Source organism: Lycorma delicatula, chromosome 7 (genome assembly GCF_047948215.1).
Source record: "Lycorma delicatula isolate Av1 chromosome 7, ASM4794821v1, whole genome shotgun sequence".
Taxonomy (NCBI): domain Eukaryota; kingdom Metazoa; phylum Arthropoda; class Insecta; order Hemiptera; family Fulgoridae; genus Lycorma; species Lycorma delicatula.
The window spans coordinates 7810814-7830431 of NC_134461.1; the positions used below are offsets into that span (position 1 = coordinate 7810814).

General features: G+C 32.6%; 1 protein-coding gene across 1 annotated transcript in view; it reads left to right on the top strand.

The window, feature by feature from the left end:
* Positions 1 to 19618, top strand: part of LOC142328059 (BBSome complex member BBS2-like) — a 73148-nt gene that overhangs the window by 3718 nt on the left and 49812 nt on the right. Inside the window, exons 2-6 of the mRNA XM_075371527.1 lie at positions 1138 to 1323; positions 6801 to 6989; positions 10667 to 10849; positions 13513 to 13735; positions 17432 to 17571. Coding sequence (XP_075227642.1) covers positions 1138 to 1323; positions 6801 to 6989; positions 10667 to 10849; positions 13513 to 13735; positions 17432 to 17571 — 921 coding nt within the window. The remainder of the gene's footprint in view (positions 1 to 1137; positions 1324 to 6800; positions 6990 to 10666; positions 10850 to 13512; positions 13736 to 17431; positions 17572 to 19618) is intronic.

A 19618-nucleotide genomic window follows, 5' to 3' on the forward strand; every position in this document is an offset into this window, starting at 1 on the left:
GAGATTTTTCCTGACTATCGTACAGTTGAGACCTCGAGGTCTGGTCACCACTGACCTTGAGGTCTGGACTGTGAGGCGGTCAGGAAAGCAGTTCAATCTTGGGCAAACCATGCCCTAGTTGCTGTGTATCTGTGGCATGGAGCACTGCCCTATCGGCAGAGTAACTTTTTTCAGAGGAGTCTTTCAGCTTAAGAACTCATCACTTCGTAAATAATTTCACAGTATTCATCTCTGCTTACTGGATCACTATTTTACAATCTACAGGCCCCCTCAGATATACAACCCTAGATCATTTATCACCATTTTATTAAGCATGAAGAAATTTTTATATATTTGTGGTAAACTCTTTGACCTTACGTCAGGGAAACAACTCACTATGACATTCATTTTAGAAAATTACTTTCATAGGTTTTTCTGAACCACTCTAAAAGCAAACCTAAGTCGTTGCTTTTTACGGTCATCATTTTGTAGAGATTTGAAGATTGTAAATAGGTGCAAGGGCTTAATTTATTCAACCTTTTCATATAGTTCATTCAGTTATTTTAATATTTTCTGTACCTTTAAAAGATCACTAAAAGTAGCACTTCTACCTATTTTATGAACCTGAAGCAATTTATGTCTTATTTGCTGAATTTATATTTTTTAAGCCCATAACTTTTTTTGTTGCTCATTGAAATGCTATTAGGTCCAAATTTATGTCTCAACTTTTTTGTTGTAATTATAACAGAATTTAAGATAGAATGAGATTTCATATAAAAAGTATATGGCTAGAAATAAAAAAAAAGGGGAAAGAAAGGTTTTCCAGCATCAAGTACTGTTGCTTTGGGTGTAGTAGTCTATCTGTTAATCAACATTTTCATTTTATAATTTATGAATCTATTTTAAAAAGGTATATAAATAACGATTAGATAAACTTTATAGACATTCTGGCACTAGCAAGAGGGTTGTTTATATTCACATACTGGATTACGAAATTTGATTTTCTTCTAATATTAAGAGAATCATGATTTCAACTTCATAGTGGGATGAATGAGAAAGCTAGGCTTCCCTTTCTGCACATAATCAGTCTAAAATAAAACTCACAATCTAATTTATATTGTGATTACGACTAAATTATTGTAAAATTCTTTTGTTCAGGTTTTAATTCACAGTCCACACAGAAGGGATAAAGAATTTTCATTGTTAAATGTTAATCAGGCAGTGACTGCTGTATGTGCTGGTCATTTAAATCCTGAAGATGATAAAGATGTGCTTGTTATCGGCACTAAAAGTACTTTACTAGCGTATCATGTGGAAAATAATACTGATCTTTTTTATAAACAGGTTTGTATATGTTGTGACCATATTTTAATATTATAGATAATTTAAAACATATGTTTCATACTAAAGCGTACCTGATGGCACAGAGAATTATCTTTGCCCAGAACTGTGATAATATAAAACATGGGAATTATATCATAGCATAGCATTATGATCCTCAATTTGATGGAACTTCGATTTCAGGTTAAAATTTTTGAAAAAATGTGTTGTTATTGTTAGTTTTCGTGTGTATTTGATAAAGCTAAAGATTAAAAGTGAACTGATATCAGATAGTTTTTGAATCATTTTTTCCGGCCGATTTAGATGTTATTTATGCTTACTTAAAAATGGTGGTTTAGTTTGGTTGATTTTTTTGGTGGTCAGTAACTTTAATATTCCAGCCAACTTGCAAACTGTCTGAACTTTTTGCCATCCCCATGTCCCACCATGGTTAGATCCTGCCGTATTTTAGATTGCTGAAAGGTTGAAGCTGGCTTCCATGATCAATCAGGCCACTTGATGACAAACTAAAAACCATTTTTTTTTAAGAATCCTTTTGGGTTACGACTTCCACTAGCTGGCTCAAGTATAACTGATGTCAACTGAGAAGCTTACATACCAAATTTCTGTTTTCAGATTGATTTGTTAAGATTGATGCCAGCCTACATCAACTATCACTGCTGAAATCTAGCAGTTGACATACCAAATGACACTTCTCAGAGCTACTAGTATTCAAGATGTTTCTAATTACTCTGGTGACACAGAAACGGAAGCTTCACTTGACATACCCTTATGGGACATAAGATTTATTCTAGTAATTTCACGCATTCTGAAATAGTGTCTGCTAACATGAGTAGTGATCATCATGAACAATATATTATAAGATAGCAACAGCCGTATTTCTGAGGAAATTAATAAGGGGATATAGTTATTATTGAAAGTTATCTCTTGTCAATCACACGTGAGTGTTCCAGTTAATGAATGAATTTCTTACGTCATCTTTCTTTCTTTTTCCTGTTTAGCCTTCAGTAATTACCTTTTATATAATACTTCAGAGAATGAATGAGGATAATAAGAGGGTTTTTTTTTCAAAGTCCGATCGGTCACGAAATTAAAACCACAGTGAAAATAAAACATATTTTATTTGTAACAAGTACTTACATAGTTACACTATTTCTCTACATAGTCGCCACTCCGATTTAGACATTTGTCGTAGTGTGGTACCAACTTTTCAATACCCTCGTCATAGAACGGTGCTGCCTGTGTTTTCAGCCATGTTTCTACACTGGTCTGCAGCTCGATGTCTATGCCAAAATGTTGTCCTCCTAGCCAGCATTTCATGTGAGCAGAGAGGTGAAAATCGGTTGGAGCCAAGTCCGGGCTGTATGGTGAGTGATCAAACACTTTCCAACGAAAACACTGCAGGAGCTTCTTTGTTACAGTTGCAGTGTGCGGCTGAGCATTGTCATGAAGAAAGACAATGCCCGATGACAACATTCCTCTCCGCTTATTCTGAATTGCCCTTCATAGACGTTGAAGAGTCACGCAGTATGAGGCTGCAGTGATGGTCATGCCACGTTCCATGAATTTCACCAAGAGAACTTCATTCCGGTCCCAGAACACAGTAGCCATACACTTTCTGTTGGAGAAGGTTCGCTTGAACTTATTTGGTTTACTGGGAGAATGAGAATGCATGATTGTTCTTTTGTTCCTTCAGTTTCGAAATGGACTCATATCTCATCCCCTGTGACAATTTTGTTGAAAAAAATCTTCTCTTTCATTGTGGTAGCACTGGAGAAACGTTAAGGAGTCATCCATTCTCATTGTTTTGTGTTGGTCGGACAGCATCTAGGGAACCCATCTTGCACACAGTTTGCGGTACTGCAGTCTCTCACTCACACTGGCGTAGAGAGCTGACCATGAAATTTCAGGAACGAATCACTCAATACAGAAATTGTGAACCGACGATTTTCTCAAATTGCCTCATCCACTCACTCAACAAGATCATCGGTTGACACTCGCTTCCTTCCCTGATCGCCTGCATCATGAACATCTGCACGTCCTACTTTAAAGTTCCTGCACCATTGTCACACTTTGCTGTCACTCATTGAAGTTTCACCATACACATACTTATTCGTCAATGGATTTCAGCTGCATTACACCCCTCAGCCTGAAGAAATCGAATTAACTGCACGCACTTCACACTTGGTGGGAGATGCTATTGTTGTAGACATGTTTACGTGCTAGCTGCGTGTTCAGAACTAAACGAAGTGACGCGACGTGATTGAAGGCCATACTAGAGACACTGCGCAACACATACGCGCAAAGGTTCATCCGATTGTTGCGTGGGTTTTTATTTCATGACCGATCAGACCCTGAAAAAGAAATTACCCTCATATGTATGAGTGTAAATGAAGTGTCTTGTACAGTCTCAGTTCGACCATTCCTGAGATGTGTGGTTAATTGAACCCCAACCACCAAAAAATACTGGTATCCACCATCTAGTTTCTCATGTCATCTAGTGAACTCTTACATAACCTTAATAGTTGCACAGTCTTAATAGTTATCTGCATGTATTATGTGGCATTAATTATATGATGTTCCCAGAGTTGACCTGTTTTTCTTTTTTAAAGTTGGCTAACAGCTCATTACTTTCCTACCTAGTCTACTTTTATGACATATGCTTAAAACTGCTACTTCTTTTTGTTTTATATTTGTGTTTGTGACTTTTTTAAAATACTTTTATGCTAAGAATTTTTTTACACCCGTAATTTTTTTTAATGGATCCTTTAAAATCCCTTAACATTGTTTTAATTTTTCCATTGCTTTCAATTTCTTTCACATGCATTTTTATATGGCTTTTTCATTGTGTAAAATAAAAGACTTCAGTTATACCTATAAGTTAAACTACTCTTTAGTTACTTTAAAAATACTTTACTTATACTCTAGCACAGTCTTCTTTTGTTTACGGTAAAGCAGTAATAACTTTTCTAGTTATGAAAATAAAGATGTACTGAGAAGAAAAGAATTCTTGGGCTTGCTAATCTAATTTAAAATTGTTTGCTTTGAATAAAATTACATTTATAATTTGTTAGATTTTTATAGGCATAAGTTTGATGTTACAGACTTTTAGAAGTCATGTTTAAGTCTCTTCAAAATTTGTTAAATAAGATTATTATTGATAGAAAACTGTGTAACCTATATCATGTATTTAAAAATTGTAAGTTATGTCACGGATATATCACTGAAGGAAAACGTCTTGTGTAATGTGTTACCAGTGCAATATTTGCAACTGTCATAGATTTCCTGACAAAAGAGGTTTCCTTTCCCAAAAACAATTGCATAGCTATTATTAAAACAACTAGACATCATAACTCTGTACACTTAGAAGAATGAGGAGTGAATCTATTTTCCATTGTCTTACGTACTGAATTGAATATACTGTTCTACCAGCAGTCCAAGCCCAATGAAATAAATTTGACATACAGCGTGACAAGCAATACTTCTTCTGCATTCACCCGCAGAAACTTGCTGTAAAATAAACATTGTTACCCCCCAGAAAGCAACAGTGACAACTGTGTATGTACCTCATGTATTTTACATATTTTTCAGCTCTAAAAAAAATAAAAATACAAACCTTTTCTGTTGGAAAATATATACTCTTCTACACAATAGAGCAGTGTTTCTCAACCTTTCAGCATTTGCAACCTAATTTTCATCGCACCCCCCTGTCATACAATAACAATGTATTTTGAATATTTTGACGCTAAAGCTACACTACGACCTTAATTGCAAACCTTACAAATTACCAAGAATAAGTAAATTTATTAATATTTGGCAACACCAATCCACTGTATTGACAAAACCAAAATCAATGCCTCTCTATTGCTCTCTGTCTTACATCCACCATATCAGACATTCTCTCGTAGCTTTGTGAGAAGTTCCAACTTATCTCTCATTCTGGAACATCTGTGCAAACGTTTATAAATGCTGCACCTTGTTAAATTCCAACCAGTCTCAGTCGAGTCGATCCTTCTATCGCTATTGAATCTATCGTGAATATGTATGTTATAATTTGCATGTTAATTGCAATTCATGGTATTAAATATTCATGGCAGTAGATTTATACAGAATCTTGAATAAATTTTTAAGTGAGCATAAGCGAGCATTAGATGATATTGAAGCATCAATAAGTGATGAACGTGGTTCTGAAAATAAATATTTGAAAGAAAATATTCTCGAGAATACTTAAATTTTGGGTTTACCAGTACTGAAATAAATGAAGAAAGGCCCTTGTGTGTCTTTTGCTCAAAAGTTTTAGCAACAGACAGCATGAAACCTAATAAACTTTTGGAAACCCTTCATAGTGATTAAGTTAACAAACCCAGAATTCATTGAATTAAAATAAAATCATATGAAAATCAAATATCATTTTTAAAAAAAAACTTTGTGAATGAAAAAGGTTTACTTGTCTCTTATAAAGTTTCACATAAAATAGCCAGATGTAAAAATCCTCACACCATTGGTAAAGAGCTTATTTTTCCAGCTGAAATTGAGATTGTTGAAACTATGTTTGGAGATAATTTTACCAAACAATTGCAGTCTATACCTTTATCAAATGATACTGTTGTCCGTTGAATTGGTGATATAGCTAAAGATGTACAGCATTAGTTTTTCGGGAACTTGCGTGACAAATTGTTTTTCAATTCAGCTTGATGAGGCAACGGATAGCAATAAAGATGCTCATTTCATTGCCTATATTCAATTTTGTGATGGTATCAGCTGTAGAAGATCTCAGTTTCTGCAAACCGATAGAACTCAAAGCAACAGCACTCGCATTATTTGATAACTTAAATGATTTTATAAACGAGGCAAACATAGAGTGGAAAAATTGCATTGGAATATGCACCGATGGTACTCATTCAATGTCTGGAAGATTCCAAAATATACAAGCACTTGTGAAACAAAAATCTCCACAGTGTGTCTGGATTCATTGCGTGATCCACAGAGAAGCTCTGGCTTCCAAAGAAATGAGTCCTGGTCTGAATATTGTGCTAACAATGGTTGTAACTACAGTAAATTATATAAAAATGGGACCCCTAAAATCAAGAATCTTTACTGCATTTTGTAAAAAAAACATGGGTACAGTACTTTCAATGTAGTTTCAAGATGATACATTTTTTTAATAATATTTTCTTTCCAATATGATCGCATCCCCCATCTAGTGTTATCACATCCCCCTAGGGTGGTCTGCCCCATAGGTTGACAAATACTTCAGTAGGGAATTTCCCTTATCATAAATACTACATCTTTATTTTTGTATATTAATGTATGTACAAAGGTTGCACTGAAGAGTTTCAGAGCTGATAATGAAATACTGTTCTCATCAGATTAGTCTACTGCTATTCGACCGCTTTATTTATTGGTGCACTGGTTTTAAAATTACAAAAATTTTTTAATACTATTTTAACTTAGTTTTTGTCCTTATATGTACACTGTAGGTTCCAGATGGAGTTAATGCTATTACAATTGGACGTTTGGGAAGCTTTGAAAAGCCATTAGTTTTAGTCGGTGGTAATTGTGCCATTCAAGGTTATGATTATAAAGGCGATGATCCTTATTGGACTGTAACTGGTGATAATGTTAGATCTCTTACGTTGCTTGATATTAATCACGATGGTGAAAATGAGGTGAGTTTTAATTTTATTATTGATAATTTGTTATTATTTTCTTTACAGAGTACTATGATCAAGATTATTTTTAATTCTTTTCTTATTCTTCACTCTTAAATGGCAAATGGCAATTTGTAGTTATTAAAATGTATCTACTAATTCCTCATCCAAAGATTTTATTAAGATTATGATAAAAAACTCAAACAAAATAAAACTAAGTCTTTTCATTACTTTTTATTTACTTCATTTTAATAATTAATTGTTATTTATAATGTTCTTATTTTATATTTATAATTGTAATTGTAATTTATTGTATTTAGGATTACAGGTCCAGGTCACCACAGATGTAAGGTTGAGGCGATAACAATTGTATTGATACACAGATGTCATAACCGAAAAAGGGTATTAGCTAATAGTTATTCTATCGACAAGTAAATTAACGTGTTGAACTGACAATCCTTGAATGAAAGCCAATTATTTATCCCTAAGCTGTTCTTACCCCTCTTATTACAATAGTAGTAGTCTTAAAAATATTGTCGTTGTTTATGATAATATTTATAATTAAATTGTAAAGCTTTATCAGTTTATTCACGTTTAATACAAAAAGGTATTAAAAAACTGATTTCTGATTGGCTGTAAAAAAAAATTGAGAATTTATTTTGTGTATTAATTACTTACCTGTGATATTTCTCCACATCAGACATTAATGTTCTACGAACCAGCCTGTGCAGACTATTATCAAAGAGCTGTATTACTAAAGGACCTATGACAGTTATTAAATTCTGTACACGATGCTTTGAATCCTTAGCAGTTTCAAAGCATCGGCAAACCTTATTGAATAGTTGCTACGCATTTAACATTTGGGGACTGTGAGGTTGTCTGAAAAACCTCTCGCCTGACTAATCAAGTAAAGTGTTATTTTTTACAATCTGTAGCGTGAGGTTGCATGTGTGGAAAAGAATAACATTTGCTTTAAATTGACCTCGGAGACTTTTTATATATTTTATTCTGTTTGATACATAATAATAAATTATATAGGTCACTTCATTATAAGATAAATTATATATATAAAACCAAATTATAAAATAAATAAAAAAATCTGATTAAAATCAGCTCTTTGATGATGTCGAGCTAAATATATTGAATATAAAAAAGTACTACAAAATCATAAACAATTCAGATGGCATTATGAAAATTATTTTGAGAACATACTTATGTACGTAGAACAGAATTCATTGAAAAATGCTCTACAGAATAATATTTTTGTTCGTAGAACAGAATTTATTGAAAAATTCTTCTACAGAGTAATAATATTGTATCCATGACATACATCTTTTAATAAATGATAGAAAGATTTTTCAAATGATTTGGCAGTTATTAAAAATAGCAATACTTCTGATATCATTGGTTCAACTTCATACTTCATCAACTTTTTGGTTCAGTTGTGCCCTTTTTTTCTTTTCGTTTTTGTTGATAGGTAAATGAATATGGTTTTTCATTCATTTACCTAACTATGATAATAGCTTTTTTTTTCATACAAGATAAAGCTGTAAATTTTTTGAACATTAAACCAAAATATTGTGGTAGAAGAACTTCAGCTAAAATCTCTGGAAAATACATAGAACAATAACAGCCATATACAAAATAATATATGTGTACAGATGTGCTGTGACCATTATATTTTACTTAGGTAACATAAGGCAGGAACAACATATATAAATAAGTTACCGTAAATTAAAATGTAAATAAATAAAAAAAATCAATTTTTTTTATTCACAGTCACAAAAAACGGTCATTATACAAAATCAACCTAAACATGTCAAAACACAACGATTATAAAAAGCACAACTGCATCCCACGATACTCAAAAACAAACAATAATCCTAAGTTCACAGAACAAAAACATATCTCAACTACACTGAAAACCAAGATTAACAAATATGTCATTGTCATTGATAACACTTCAAATCACCCAACTACTCATAATCTATTGTTTTTAGACTCCATTACACAGTTATTACTGGAAGATGACTTAGAAAAGTTCAACACTGTAAAATACCTTTTGGTGCTAACTCACACTTTTTGACACTAAATAAAAAAAAAAATACATCAAAACATTGATAGCAATGTTAAGCAGGTAGCACAAAAAAAATTAATTCAATGAGAAACAATTACATAACAGGTAAAAAAGATGTAAGCCAAAAAAGTTGTTTACAAATTTGGTAAAACTAGACAAGATCAGTTAGCCAACCATTCACAATAAATTCTCATAAAAAACTAACTGTGAAATAATGAAATATTACACAACTATAAAGTAAGCTTCATTTTTGCAACAATGGTAAGATATCATCAATGGTCAGCATGATTAGGTGACAATATTTTTATTTATTTGCCTGTTAAAAAATTTTAATTTAACTTTTAAAATAAATTTTAATTAAATTAGAATAAATTTTTATTTAATTCGGTTTAATTTCTTTTTATTTAATTTTATTATTTGAACTTACTAAAGTTAGTACTTTTAAAAATTCAAACTTTATCCCACTGCCATTTTGGATACAGACATCTTATTAATATTTTGTTTTTACCATGTTTCTTGCCTTAAAGTGATTTTTAAAATGATGTATCACACAAAGGGTGTTACCATTTTAAAGTATTTAAGTTAAAACCCTGCACCACCCCTTAAGAAAGGGTTGGAATTCTATTTCTCATCAAGAGTTAAAGTAGTTGACCGATAGTTTATCCTGAAAGTTACAATGGTCTATCTGGAGTGGTTTTAAAGTTGAAGGGGTTTCCATACTTTTGAGTCGCTCTGTGTATGTTGTTAGTATTTATTATTATCTAATGACTTGTTGCTACGTGCTGTGCTTACTCTTGGCGAGCGTGACAATACCCTGTAGATGTCGAGGGGCTTGCAATCCAGCTATGCGCCTGTATACACACACTCCTCCCTGCCATGCCAGCTGACCGTGCACCTATAAAAAGACTGATGCCAGCACAGCGAAAGCATACTGTCATTGATCTCCACAGGAGAAGTAAAAGAAGGAAGAAGTTCTCTGGCCGGCCCAACGTTGGAACCTGGTAGATGCATACATCAGCACCAAGGGAGCTGCTTGGCGCAGACACTTCCTACTCGCCTCAGCTTGCCGAACTTCAAGCATCCTAGTCGGTCCAATACGAACCCCTCTGGCGTCAGGAGGCTTAGCAGTAAAGACCGAGTGGGATGAGCACTGCTTGAAGAGAACCGCCTCGGGCATATGGAAGACGTCCAATGCTGACCCGACACTGCAAGGCTCACTGGGCCACCACTGCCAGGGTGTAGTGGGGACCTAACTGCCGCTGAGGGGAAGCTCTGTCTGATTCCAATGGACGAGCCGTAACTCCCCGACTGTACAGCCAAGTCGGCATCGCCAGAGAATAGCTTCCGGACCCAACAGCCCTTCTCAGGGCTGCCTTGCAAAACATACAAACGGCCCTTTTCGGGGCCATCACTCCCAAAACCTTAAACCCTTTTCAGGGCTACCGTAAGGTTTTAAGGTGCCACGTGCCATAGAAGCCATTCGGCGACAGACTATATTAATTGATGTCATTCAAAAAAAAAAAAAAATGATACTTTTGGCATACATTTTTGCTGCTTTATGTAAATTCGTAATTTTCATGTACTTTAATATATCGGCTAATATTAATTTATGTTTCAGCTTGTAGTTGGTTCAGATGATTTTGAATTAAGAATATTTAAAGAAGATGCTATTATGATGGAATTAACTGAAACTGAAGCGATTACAGCGTTGGCTGCATTTCGAAATAACAGATTTGCATATGCATTAGCAAATGGTACTGTTGGAGTATATGATAAATTGCATAGAGCATGGAGAGTTAAGGTAGGTACTTATTAAAAAATACTGTAACTGTTTTACTTACAGGAAACGTAAGTTGCTGTTCTTGATAACAATCCGCAGTTATTAAAAGTATGGAACATAAAACTGTTAAGATTGTAAAAAAGTGATAATTAACATTTTTATGCTGTTCATATTTGGGACAACTAGTTTGTAACAAAAAAAAAACATCTATTAGTCTGTTACTTAATATCACATGAATTTCTCTTTAAGTGATAACTAAAATGTCTTTTGTATGTGATAGTAACTGTGATGGTACTGTCACATCATTCATTACATGTTGATCAATTGTTTACATTGTGAAGAGTTGCAATCAAACTTAAAAAGGTACACAAGTAGTATGTGTATGTACGTTCTGCTACAACCTTGACCTTTGACCTTGAGTATATAATATATATATATATATATATATATATATATATATATATATATATGCATATATTATAAAATCAGTATCTTATGATTGTTTATCTGCCATTCAGTATTATAGTAGGAACAGATTTTATTGTAATGCTCTAATTTTTATGAACATAAGTACCGGTAATAATTTTAGTTAATTCATCTTTATTTTTTTTTTTTGTCTTCAGTCATTTGACTGGTTTGATGCAGCTCTCCAAGATTCCCTATCTAGTGCTAGTCGTTTCATTTCAGTATACCCTCTACATCCTACATCCCTAACAATTTGTTTTACATATTCCAAACGTGGCCTGCCTACACAATTTTTCCCTTCTACCTGTCCTTCCAAAATTAAAGCGACTATTCCAGGATGCCTTAGTATGTGGCCTATAAGTCTGTCTCTTCTTTTAACTATATTTTTCCAAATGCTTCTTTCTTCATCTATTTGCCGCAATACCTCCTCATTTGTCACTTTATCCACCCATCTGATTTTTAACATTCTCCTATAGCACCACATTTCAAAAGCTTCTAACCTTTTCTTCTCAGATACTCCGATTGTCCAAGTTTCACTTCCATATAAAGCGACACCCCAAACATACACTTTCAAAAATCTTTTCCTGACATTTAAATTAATTTTTGATGTAAACAACTTATATTTCTTACTGAAGGCTCGTTGAGCTTGTGCTATTCGGCATTTTATATCGCTCCTGCTTCATCCATCTTTAGTAATTCTACTTCCCAAATAACAAAATTCTTCTACCTCCATAATCTTTTCTCCTCCTATTTTCACATTCAGTGGTCCATCTTTGTTATTTCTACTACATTTCATTACTTTTGTTTTGTTCTTGTTTATTTTCATGCGATAGTTCTTGCGTAGGACTTCATCTATGCCGTTCATTGTTTCTTCTAAATCCTTTTTATTCTCGGCTAGAATTACTATATCATCAGCAAATCGTAGCATCTTTATCTTTTCACCTTGTACTGTTACTCCGAATCTAAATTGTTCTTTAACATCATTAACTGCTAGTTCCATGTAAAGATTAAAACGTAACGGAGATAGAGAACATCCTTGTCGGACTCCCTTTCTTATTTCGATCATCTTTATTATCACCCCTAATTTCATAAATAGCCACATTCAGAATCCCAACTTTGGTTTTATTAATTTAAAATTCAATTATTTTTTTAGATTCTTATATAATTCACTCATTTATAAAACTTGTATCTTATGTTATATTTAACTATTTTTCAATATTTTAGTACGAATAATTTTTTCTGTTTTTATTGGAATAACTTTATATAGATTTCGCTTGTTTATAAAACTAATAGTGTGTGATCATTTAGCTCCAGTCGGTTTGGTAGTGCCCGCGGTTTGGTTAAATTATGTGTTTCAAACATGTAAGAATTTTAGATGCAAACTTACCAAAACTGGTTAGGTTAGCACTATGCGATTCGCAATTGTACAGTTACCTAGCCAATACCTCGCAAAGATCCAACACAGAAACATATCAGTACAAGAACCTTTCTGATGATAAAGTAACCGATATCACATTTCTGATCAACATCGGAAGAGATATTTAAAATCTGCTTACAAATTTCATAAAAAAGACAAGCTTGATGAATTTCAGTTTTGTTCTGGAATGTGAAGCTTTTGTAAAGAAAACGATAATGTAGAAACCTGCAGCGGTGATATCAGGGTAAACAGTGCTTGTTTATTAGAAGACATTCAAAAAGTATTTCTCATTCTTACTATGACGAACAACGGTTGACAATTGGGTACAGATTTCGAAAACCGGTGCAGGTTTGACTGAGACAAACTAAACGTCCAAGACTAGAAATATGCCAACCATCGCAGTTTACTTTAGTTGAGAATGCGTTCCATAAGAAAGTAGTAATTTAAAAGAAAATCAACATTACATAAATATTGATGATTTAATGTGGTTAATTATCAAATTTATAAGAAAATAATTCCATTTTATTTTTATTTTTTTATAGAAAATATCAGTTGAAACATTTTTACTTAATTTTATTTCTATTTGTTTGTATCTCAATCCATTTTTGAGTATGAATTTTCATTGAAAAACTGCAAACAAAGCCTTTCTGGATTTATTTTACTAATTTTTATATAATAAATCCACTCCCAAAAATATGTATTTTGGGAGTGGTTTATTGCTATAAAATACGATATATAAACATGAATAAATATAAGAATATTGTATAATATCTATCTATTTATAAGTTTTTAATTTATTCAGTCAAAAAATGGTGCAGAGTGTCTCACATGCTACGACTTAGATGGTGATGGCATTGAAGAATTGGTAACTGGTTGGTCCAGCGGTAAAGTTGATGCACGTAATAGTCGTACTGGAGAAGTCATATTTAGAGATATTTTATCACAACCAATTGCTGGTATTGTAACTGGAGATTATACTAGAGCTGGACGAAATCAACTGCTCGCGTGTTCTTACTCTGGTGAAGGTATTTGAGTTTTTAATATTTTTCAGTGAAATCTGTGAAGGTAAAATTTTTCAGCAATTTTACTGTCATACATAATTTATTTATTATATAAATATTTATATTATTTTCTTGGAAAGTGCCCTGGTATAAAAGCAGAATGTTGGGTCAGAATGATGTTGTCAGAAAGCTTATTGAAAATCAGGTCATTGAATTATTAAAATGGAAAAAAATTTGAAGGAATTAACTGGATTTTTTAGCTGTGCTTAGAAATTTGTAGAAGTAATCTCTTTAATGAATTTAATACATAATAGATATACATAAGAAATGTGTATGAAGGGTCAATATGTGTATATAGTTCATACATTTAAGTTAGGTTGGGTATGTGTAGTTTTAATATGGGCCTCCATGGTTGCATTTGATTTGATAAGTATTTTCATGATATGAATGGGATGAGCATGTGTGTGTGTGTGGATGTGTGTGCATGGGCGTGTGAGTACATTCCTTTGCTTAGAGGTCTGCTACATCAATTAAGTATTTATCCCTTTATTTACATTTTAATATTAATTTGATTTAAGATGTTTTTAGTTATTTGTTAATGATTTTTTTGTTTATGGATTTATTTTATCAGTGGACTTTTGAAGGATGAAGGCTCTTTGCCTTTGTTTGGTTATAAAATATGTAAATATAAATTAACTTATGTTTTTCATTTATTAAGAAAATTTGTGTTTTAATTCAAATAGGTTCAGTAGATTTCTCTGTAAGGGTAATTAATTAATTTAATTATTTCAGATATTTACACATATAATTTTTTATTTTAACATATTTATAAAAAGTTCTGTGAAAAGTTGAATTAGTTTTGAAGACAGATAAATAGTCGAAGATTGTAAAGGACTCATCTTGGCAGTTGACCATGTCTATAAAATTTTTTATTGTGTATATGATATTTTCTTATGATTTGATGGAGTATGGTAAACCTTAAAGAAATTTTCAACCATTGAACAAAGAAAAATGAGATTTAGTTAATGGTCCTACTTCTAAACAATGAATTTTTTGTTTGTTTTAGTATACCATTATTTGATCAGTAGAGGAGAAATTTTTTATTAGCCACAATTCAAAATAAACAATTTCCATAAAACCAATTAATAATAAACTAAATAAATTATTTTTCAGAGGTTCCAGATTCGAATCTGTCAGGCATGGCATTTACCATATGCAACAAAATTTATTTATAATCTAGTAACAATAATTTAGTAAAAATTTGTTTATAATTAATATTTATGTATAATCTAGTAGAGGGCATATTATAAGCCTGTTGTTACTATGTAAATAAATAAATAAATAAATGCTAAGGTTATTCATTATTTTGATGAGAGGAATATGCTTATTAAGTGGGACAGAAACTTCGTGAAACACCCAGCATATAAAGGTTCTTTCATTTTCAGTACAAAAAGTAAAACTGCAATAAAACAAAAAATATGTGTAATATCAGCCAAACATTTTTTTTTTAATCTTAAAACTTATTACATTACGTTCAAAACCCAATATCATTCATACAGCTTCTACAACTTTGCTTGATATAATCAAGTCTATCAACAAATTTTTGTGTGATTCTTTTGCACAAATTAGCTTGAATTCCACTAATATTGTGTCAAATATTTGCTTTCAAGTTATTATTCATCTGTGGTTTGTTGCTATAGACTTGTGACTTAACAAACCCTTGAGAAAAAAGTTTATGGAAGACAAATCACATGATCTTGGTGGCCAATTGACATTACCATTTCAAGAAATTATCAAACCACCTAACTTTTGATGCTGTAACTGAATTGTTTCAGAAGCTGAGTGACATGTGACATCATCCTGCTGAAATTACATTTCATTCAAATCAAAGTTATCCAAATTTGCAAACAAAAATCACAAATCGTAGCTCTGTAGTGTTCACCATTTTTTGTAACAGAATCTAGAGTATACTGTTATGAGTGTTAGGACTACTCATTCAATCATTCACAACAAACTGAACTACCATAAGACTTTTGCAAGGTGGTTTCCCAGAGAGCTTACCATTCATCACAAAGCCGAGAGATTTTGCATTTGCACTGAACTCAAAAATTGTTTTAATAACGAAGATGACTCATTTTTGGACAGGATCTTAACTTGTGATGAAACTTTGATATATCATTATGAGCCAGAGTCAAAGCGTGCAGTAAAAAACCCAGAATCGCCTGTCCATAAGAAATTCAGAATGCAATCATCATTGGCTGGTAAGGTCATGTTAACTATCCCGGAGTGCCCATGGTCCAATTTTCTGTTATTATTTGGAGGAGCAATGCACTATCAAGCCTACATTGCTCAGCCGTGATTGAGAAAAAGTCAAGTCTGCGTTGAAAAGGAAATGCCCAGGATGGCAGAGAAAAGCCATGCTTCTTCTTTAAGACAACTATTCAACCTCATACGGCACAACTGACACTGGAAACAATTTAAAAAGTGGGTTGGGAGCTCCTACCTCATTTTCCTTACAGCCATGACCTTGGCCCTTTGGATTTTTATCTATTTTGTTCGATGAAAGAAGCATTATATGGCATCAAGATCAACGGCAACGAAGAGGTAAAAAAAAGTACAAAACTGGCTTCAGATCAAGGTAAAGAATTCTTCGCTGAGGGTATAAGAACACTCGTAAAAAGATGGGACACATGCAGAGAAGTTGGTGGGGATTATATGGAAAAGTAGAAAAAAAAACATTGTATTTATTTAACAAACCATTTTTGCTGTACAGTTATTTGTCTGTTTAATTATTGAATGACCCTCGTACAATCACTGAGTTGAACCACCACAACGTCCAAATGAGTTTCTGTTGGATCCCTAGTAAAATGTAATATCTGTTTGCTTATTGCAACAAATATGTTGCATCCTGGTGATGATAACACCAAAGCGTTTTTCGCCCAAAAAATTCTTGTTACTGTAAAACTGATAAATTTCTATTTTCACAAAAATCAAAAACACTTGCACTTAACAGCAACCATATTCTCTTGACTTTTTGCATTTCTTTTATGAACTGTGTTTAACAAGTAAAGAAAACTCTCTTTGAATTTTTTAACCAAACAAATGAATTGTGCTTTTGTTTGGCCAATTATGCATATCATAGATATTGTAAAATGCATGCTACGTAGCTGTAAGTGATTTCATCTTTTAATAATAGATTATGATTTGTAAATGTTAATAAGGCGTTTTGCGTTCCATGATGATTTCTCATAAACTTTCTAAAAACAAATGATGCTTGAAAATTTTTTAAATAATCAATGTTGCCATCACAATCTGTCAGTTTTTTGTGCTCAATTTGAAAGACCCCTTATAAGTTAAATGTTATTTCTTTGAGTGATTGATTGTTTATGAACCTCCCCCTGTTGTGTTAAATAAACATTTCTGTTGTACATGTTATGCTTAAGTTACAACAATATTATAATAATCATATCTAGTTAAATTATATCATTATATAATATGTTTTAAAATATATATTATAACGTAATGTTAAATGCTAATATGCAATGATTGTTCATGTGTGCATATGCATGAATGTACAATGTACAGCCATATTTGTTGACACTGCACTTGACATTAGCACTTGATTTTTTGTATTAATTATTTAATGTTTACTTAGAGAATGCAACTACTGTTTAAACATTTGTCTTTATTTGTCCTAATTCTATTTTACATTATTTTCAGTCCGAGGTTATGATTCTACTAGTATTAATAAAGATGATTCAGTACAAACAGAAACTGTAAGAGATTTATTTGCAAAGAAACAATCACTACTTTTACAACTGAAAAATTATACTGCTGATGCTACTACTATTGGTATACCTGTAAGTGATGTATTGGTATATCTGTAAGTGATTATTTTTACATCATTAACAGCAGTTATTTTTTTTTATTCATTCAAACACTGAGCAGTGTCAATAAACTTGTTTACAATAATTACAAACCATCAATAGATTGTAGGAAGTTGTTTGAGGATGAATCTAAGGTGATAATTTTGTTGCTCAGGAAACTTAGAAAATTTGTTTTTATACTTGGTTATAAATTTTGTAATTGATGTTAAAATCATAATGGTCAGTTACTAAGGTATTCTGGGAATATACTGTTCGGAAAATTTACATGTTAATGGAAAAAAATTTCTACCTAGGTATGAAAAATGTTGCATGTCATCCTAACACACACACACACACACACACACACACACACACACACACACACACACACACACATACACACACACACACACACACATATATATATATATACACACACACACACACATACACACACACACACACACACACACACACAAACAAACACACATACACATATTTTTAAAAGAAATAAAATTTATTCTTTTTACCACACTCAAGGTCAGAGTAGATCTATTGTATTTTTATGATATTGACTCCTTAATTCTGTATTCTTAAGTCGCTGTTGTTGGGTTCTAATTAACAACATACAAGGTGTTTCTGAAATTCACCAAATTTGTGTTATGTATGCAAACAAGTGCTAGTACAACCAAATGCCAATAATATCATCATAATACATCCTTCATGAGTCAATATGCTTAGCAGCTTTGATCTAAGTGGTTGTATTTGTTGTTGTCAGGCAGTTGTCCATTTTAACATTTGATTGTAATTGAAGTTTTACAATAATTCATCTGAATAGCATAGCATATCTGTAACAAGGTCTGTTTTAAACAGACAGTTTTAAAGCTGCTTTAAAGTAAAACAGCTACAGCAATGTACTAAATACAGTGTGTAAGCATTAAGTAATAAAGCTTTAGGCTAGACACAAATCTATGACTGGTTTAAACGTTTTAAAAATGGCTGAACAATTGTAGATAACATTTGGAATAATTATTACTGGCATTACACTAGAAAATGCCACTGCTATTTAAAATGCCAACTGTTGAAGATTATGGGTAGTCAATCAATGACATCAGTAACATCATGAGATTATCATATGCATACACAGATTTTACTACAATAATTGGACATGAGAACGATTCCTGCAAAGTTCATACCACGACTACCGGCTGACAAATAGAAACCGTATCACATAATTTTCTGAAGTAAACTAAAAGAATTATTACAAAGTGACCCTGGGACTAAGCAGCAATTAGCCTTGTGAAAGAGCCCATCTTCACTTTGGACAAAAGTCTGCCAAGTAAAGAGCAGTATTTTAAAATTTTTATTGACCTGTTTCTTCAATAATGAGGAGACTATTCACATGGAGTTTGTACCTCTTGTTCAAAAGACAAGTAATAGATTACCATAGTAAAATTAATGGTTTTTAGGAGGATTAATAGTTTCAAATAGGAGCAAATTAATGGAGAATGCTATCTTTCTGTCCTAAAGTGGATAAAGGAGTAAGATGGAAATGTGCAGAGAAGTGACAGGAATCACAGTCCTTCACTATAATAATTTCAGGTCACATACATTTATTGAATAGCAGCTTTTGGGGAAAAACAATTGTTTTTTGTCCTCTGTATTAACCCAACTTCTATCGATGCAAATTCTTCCTCTTTTCCAAGCTGAAAGGGGGTAGATTTGATATGTAGAGGAGTGAAAAGTGGAATCACGAGTGGTGCTTAACACACTGAATGAAAAGAAATTTTACGGTACATTACGTTTGTGGCAATATTGCTGGGATCAGTGTCTTAACTAAGATTTAATTGAAGGTAACTAGTGATAAGAGCCAGGTATGATGTGATATTATTTAGCATCTTGAATCTTGGCCCTGTGTTTTAGGGATAAAAAAGTTCAGATACTCGCTACATGAACAAGATCCAGCTGCCTTCATGACTTGCCAGTGTGTTGACTATTATGGTACCAAATGATTTTATTATTTACGCCGGGTCACTGATTA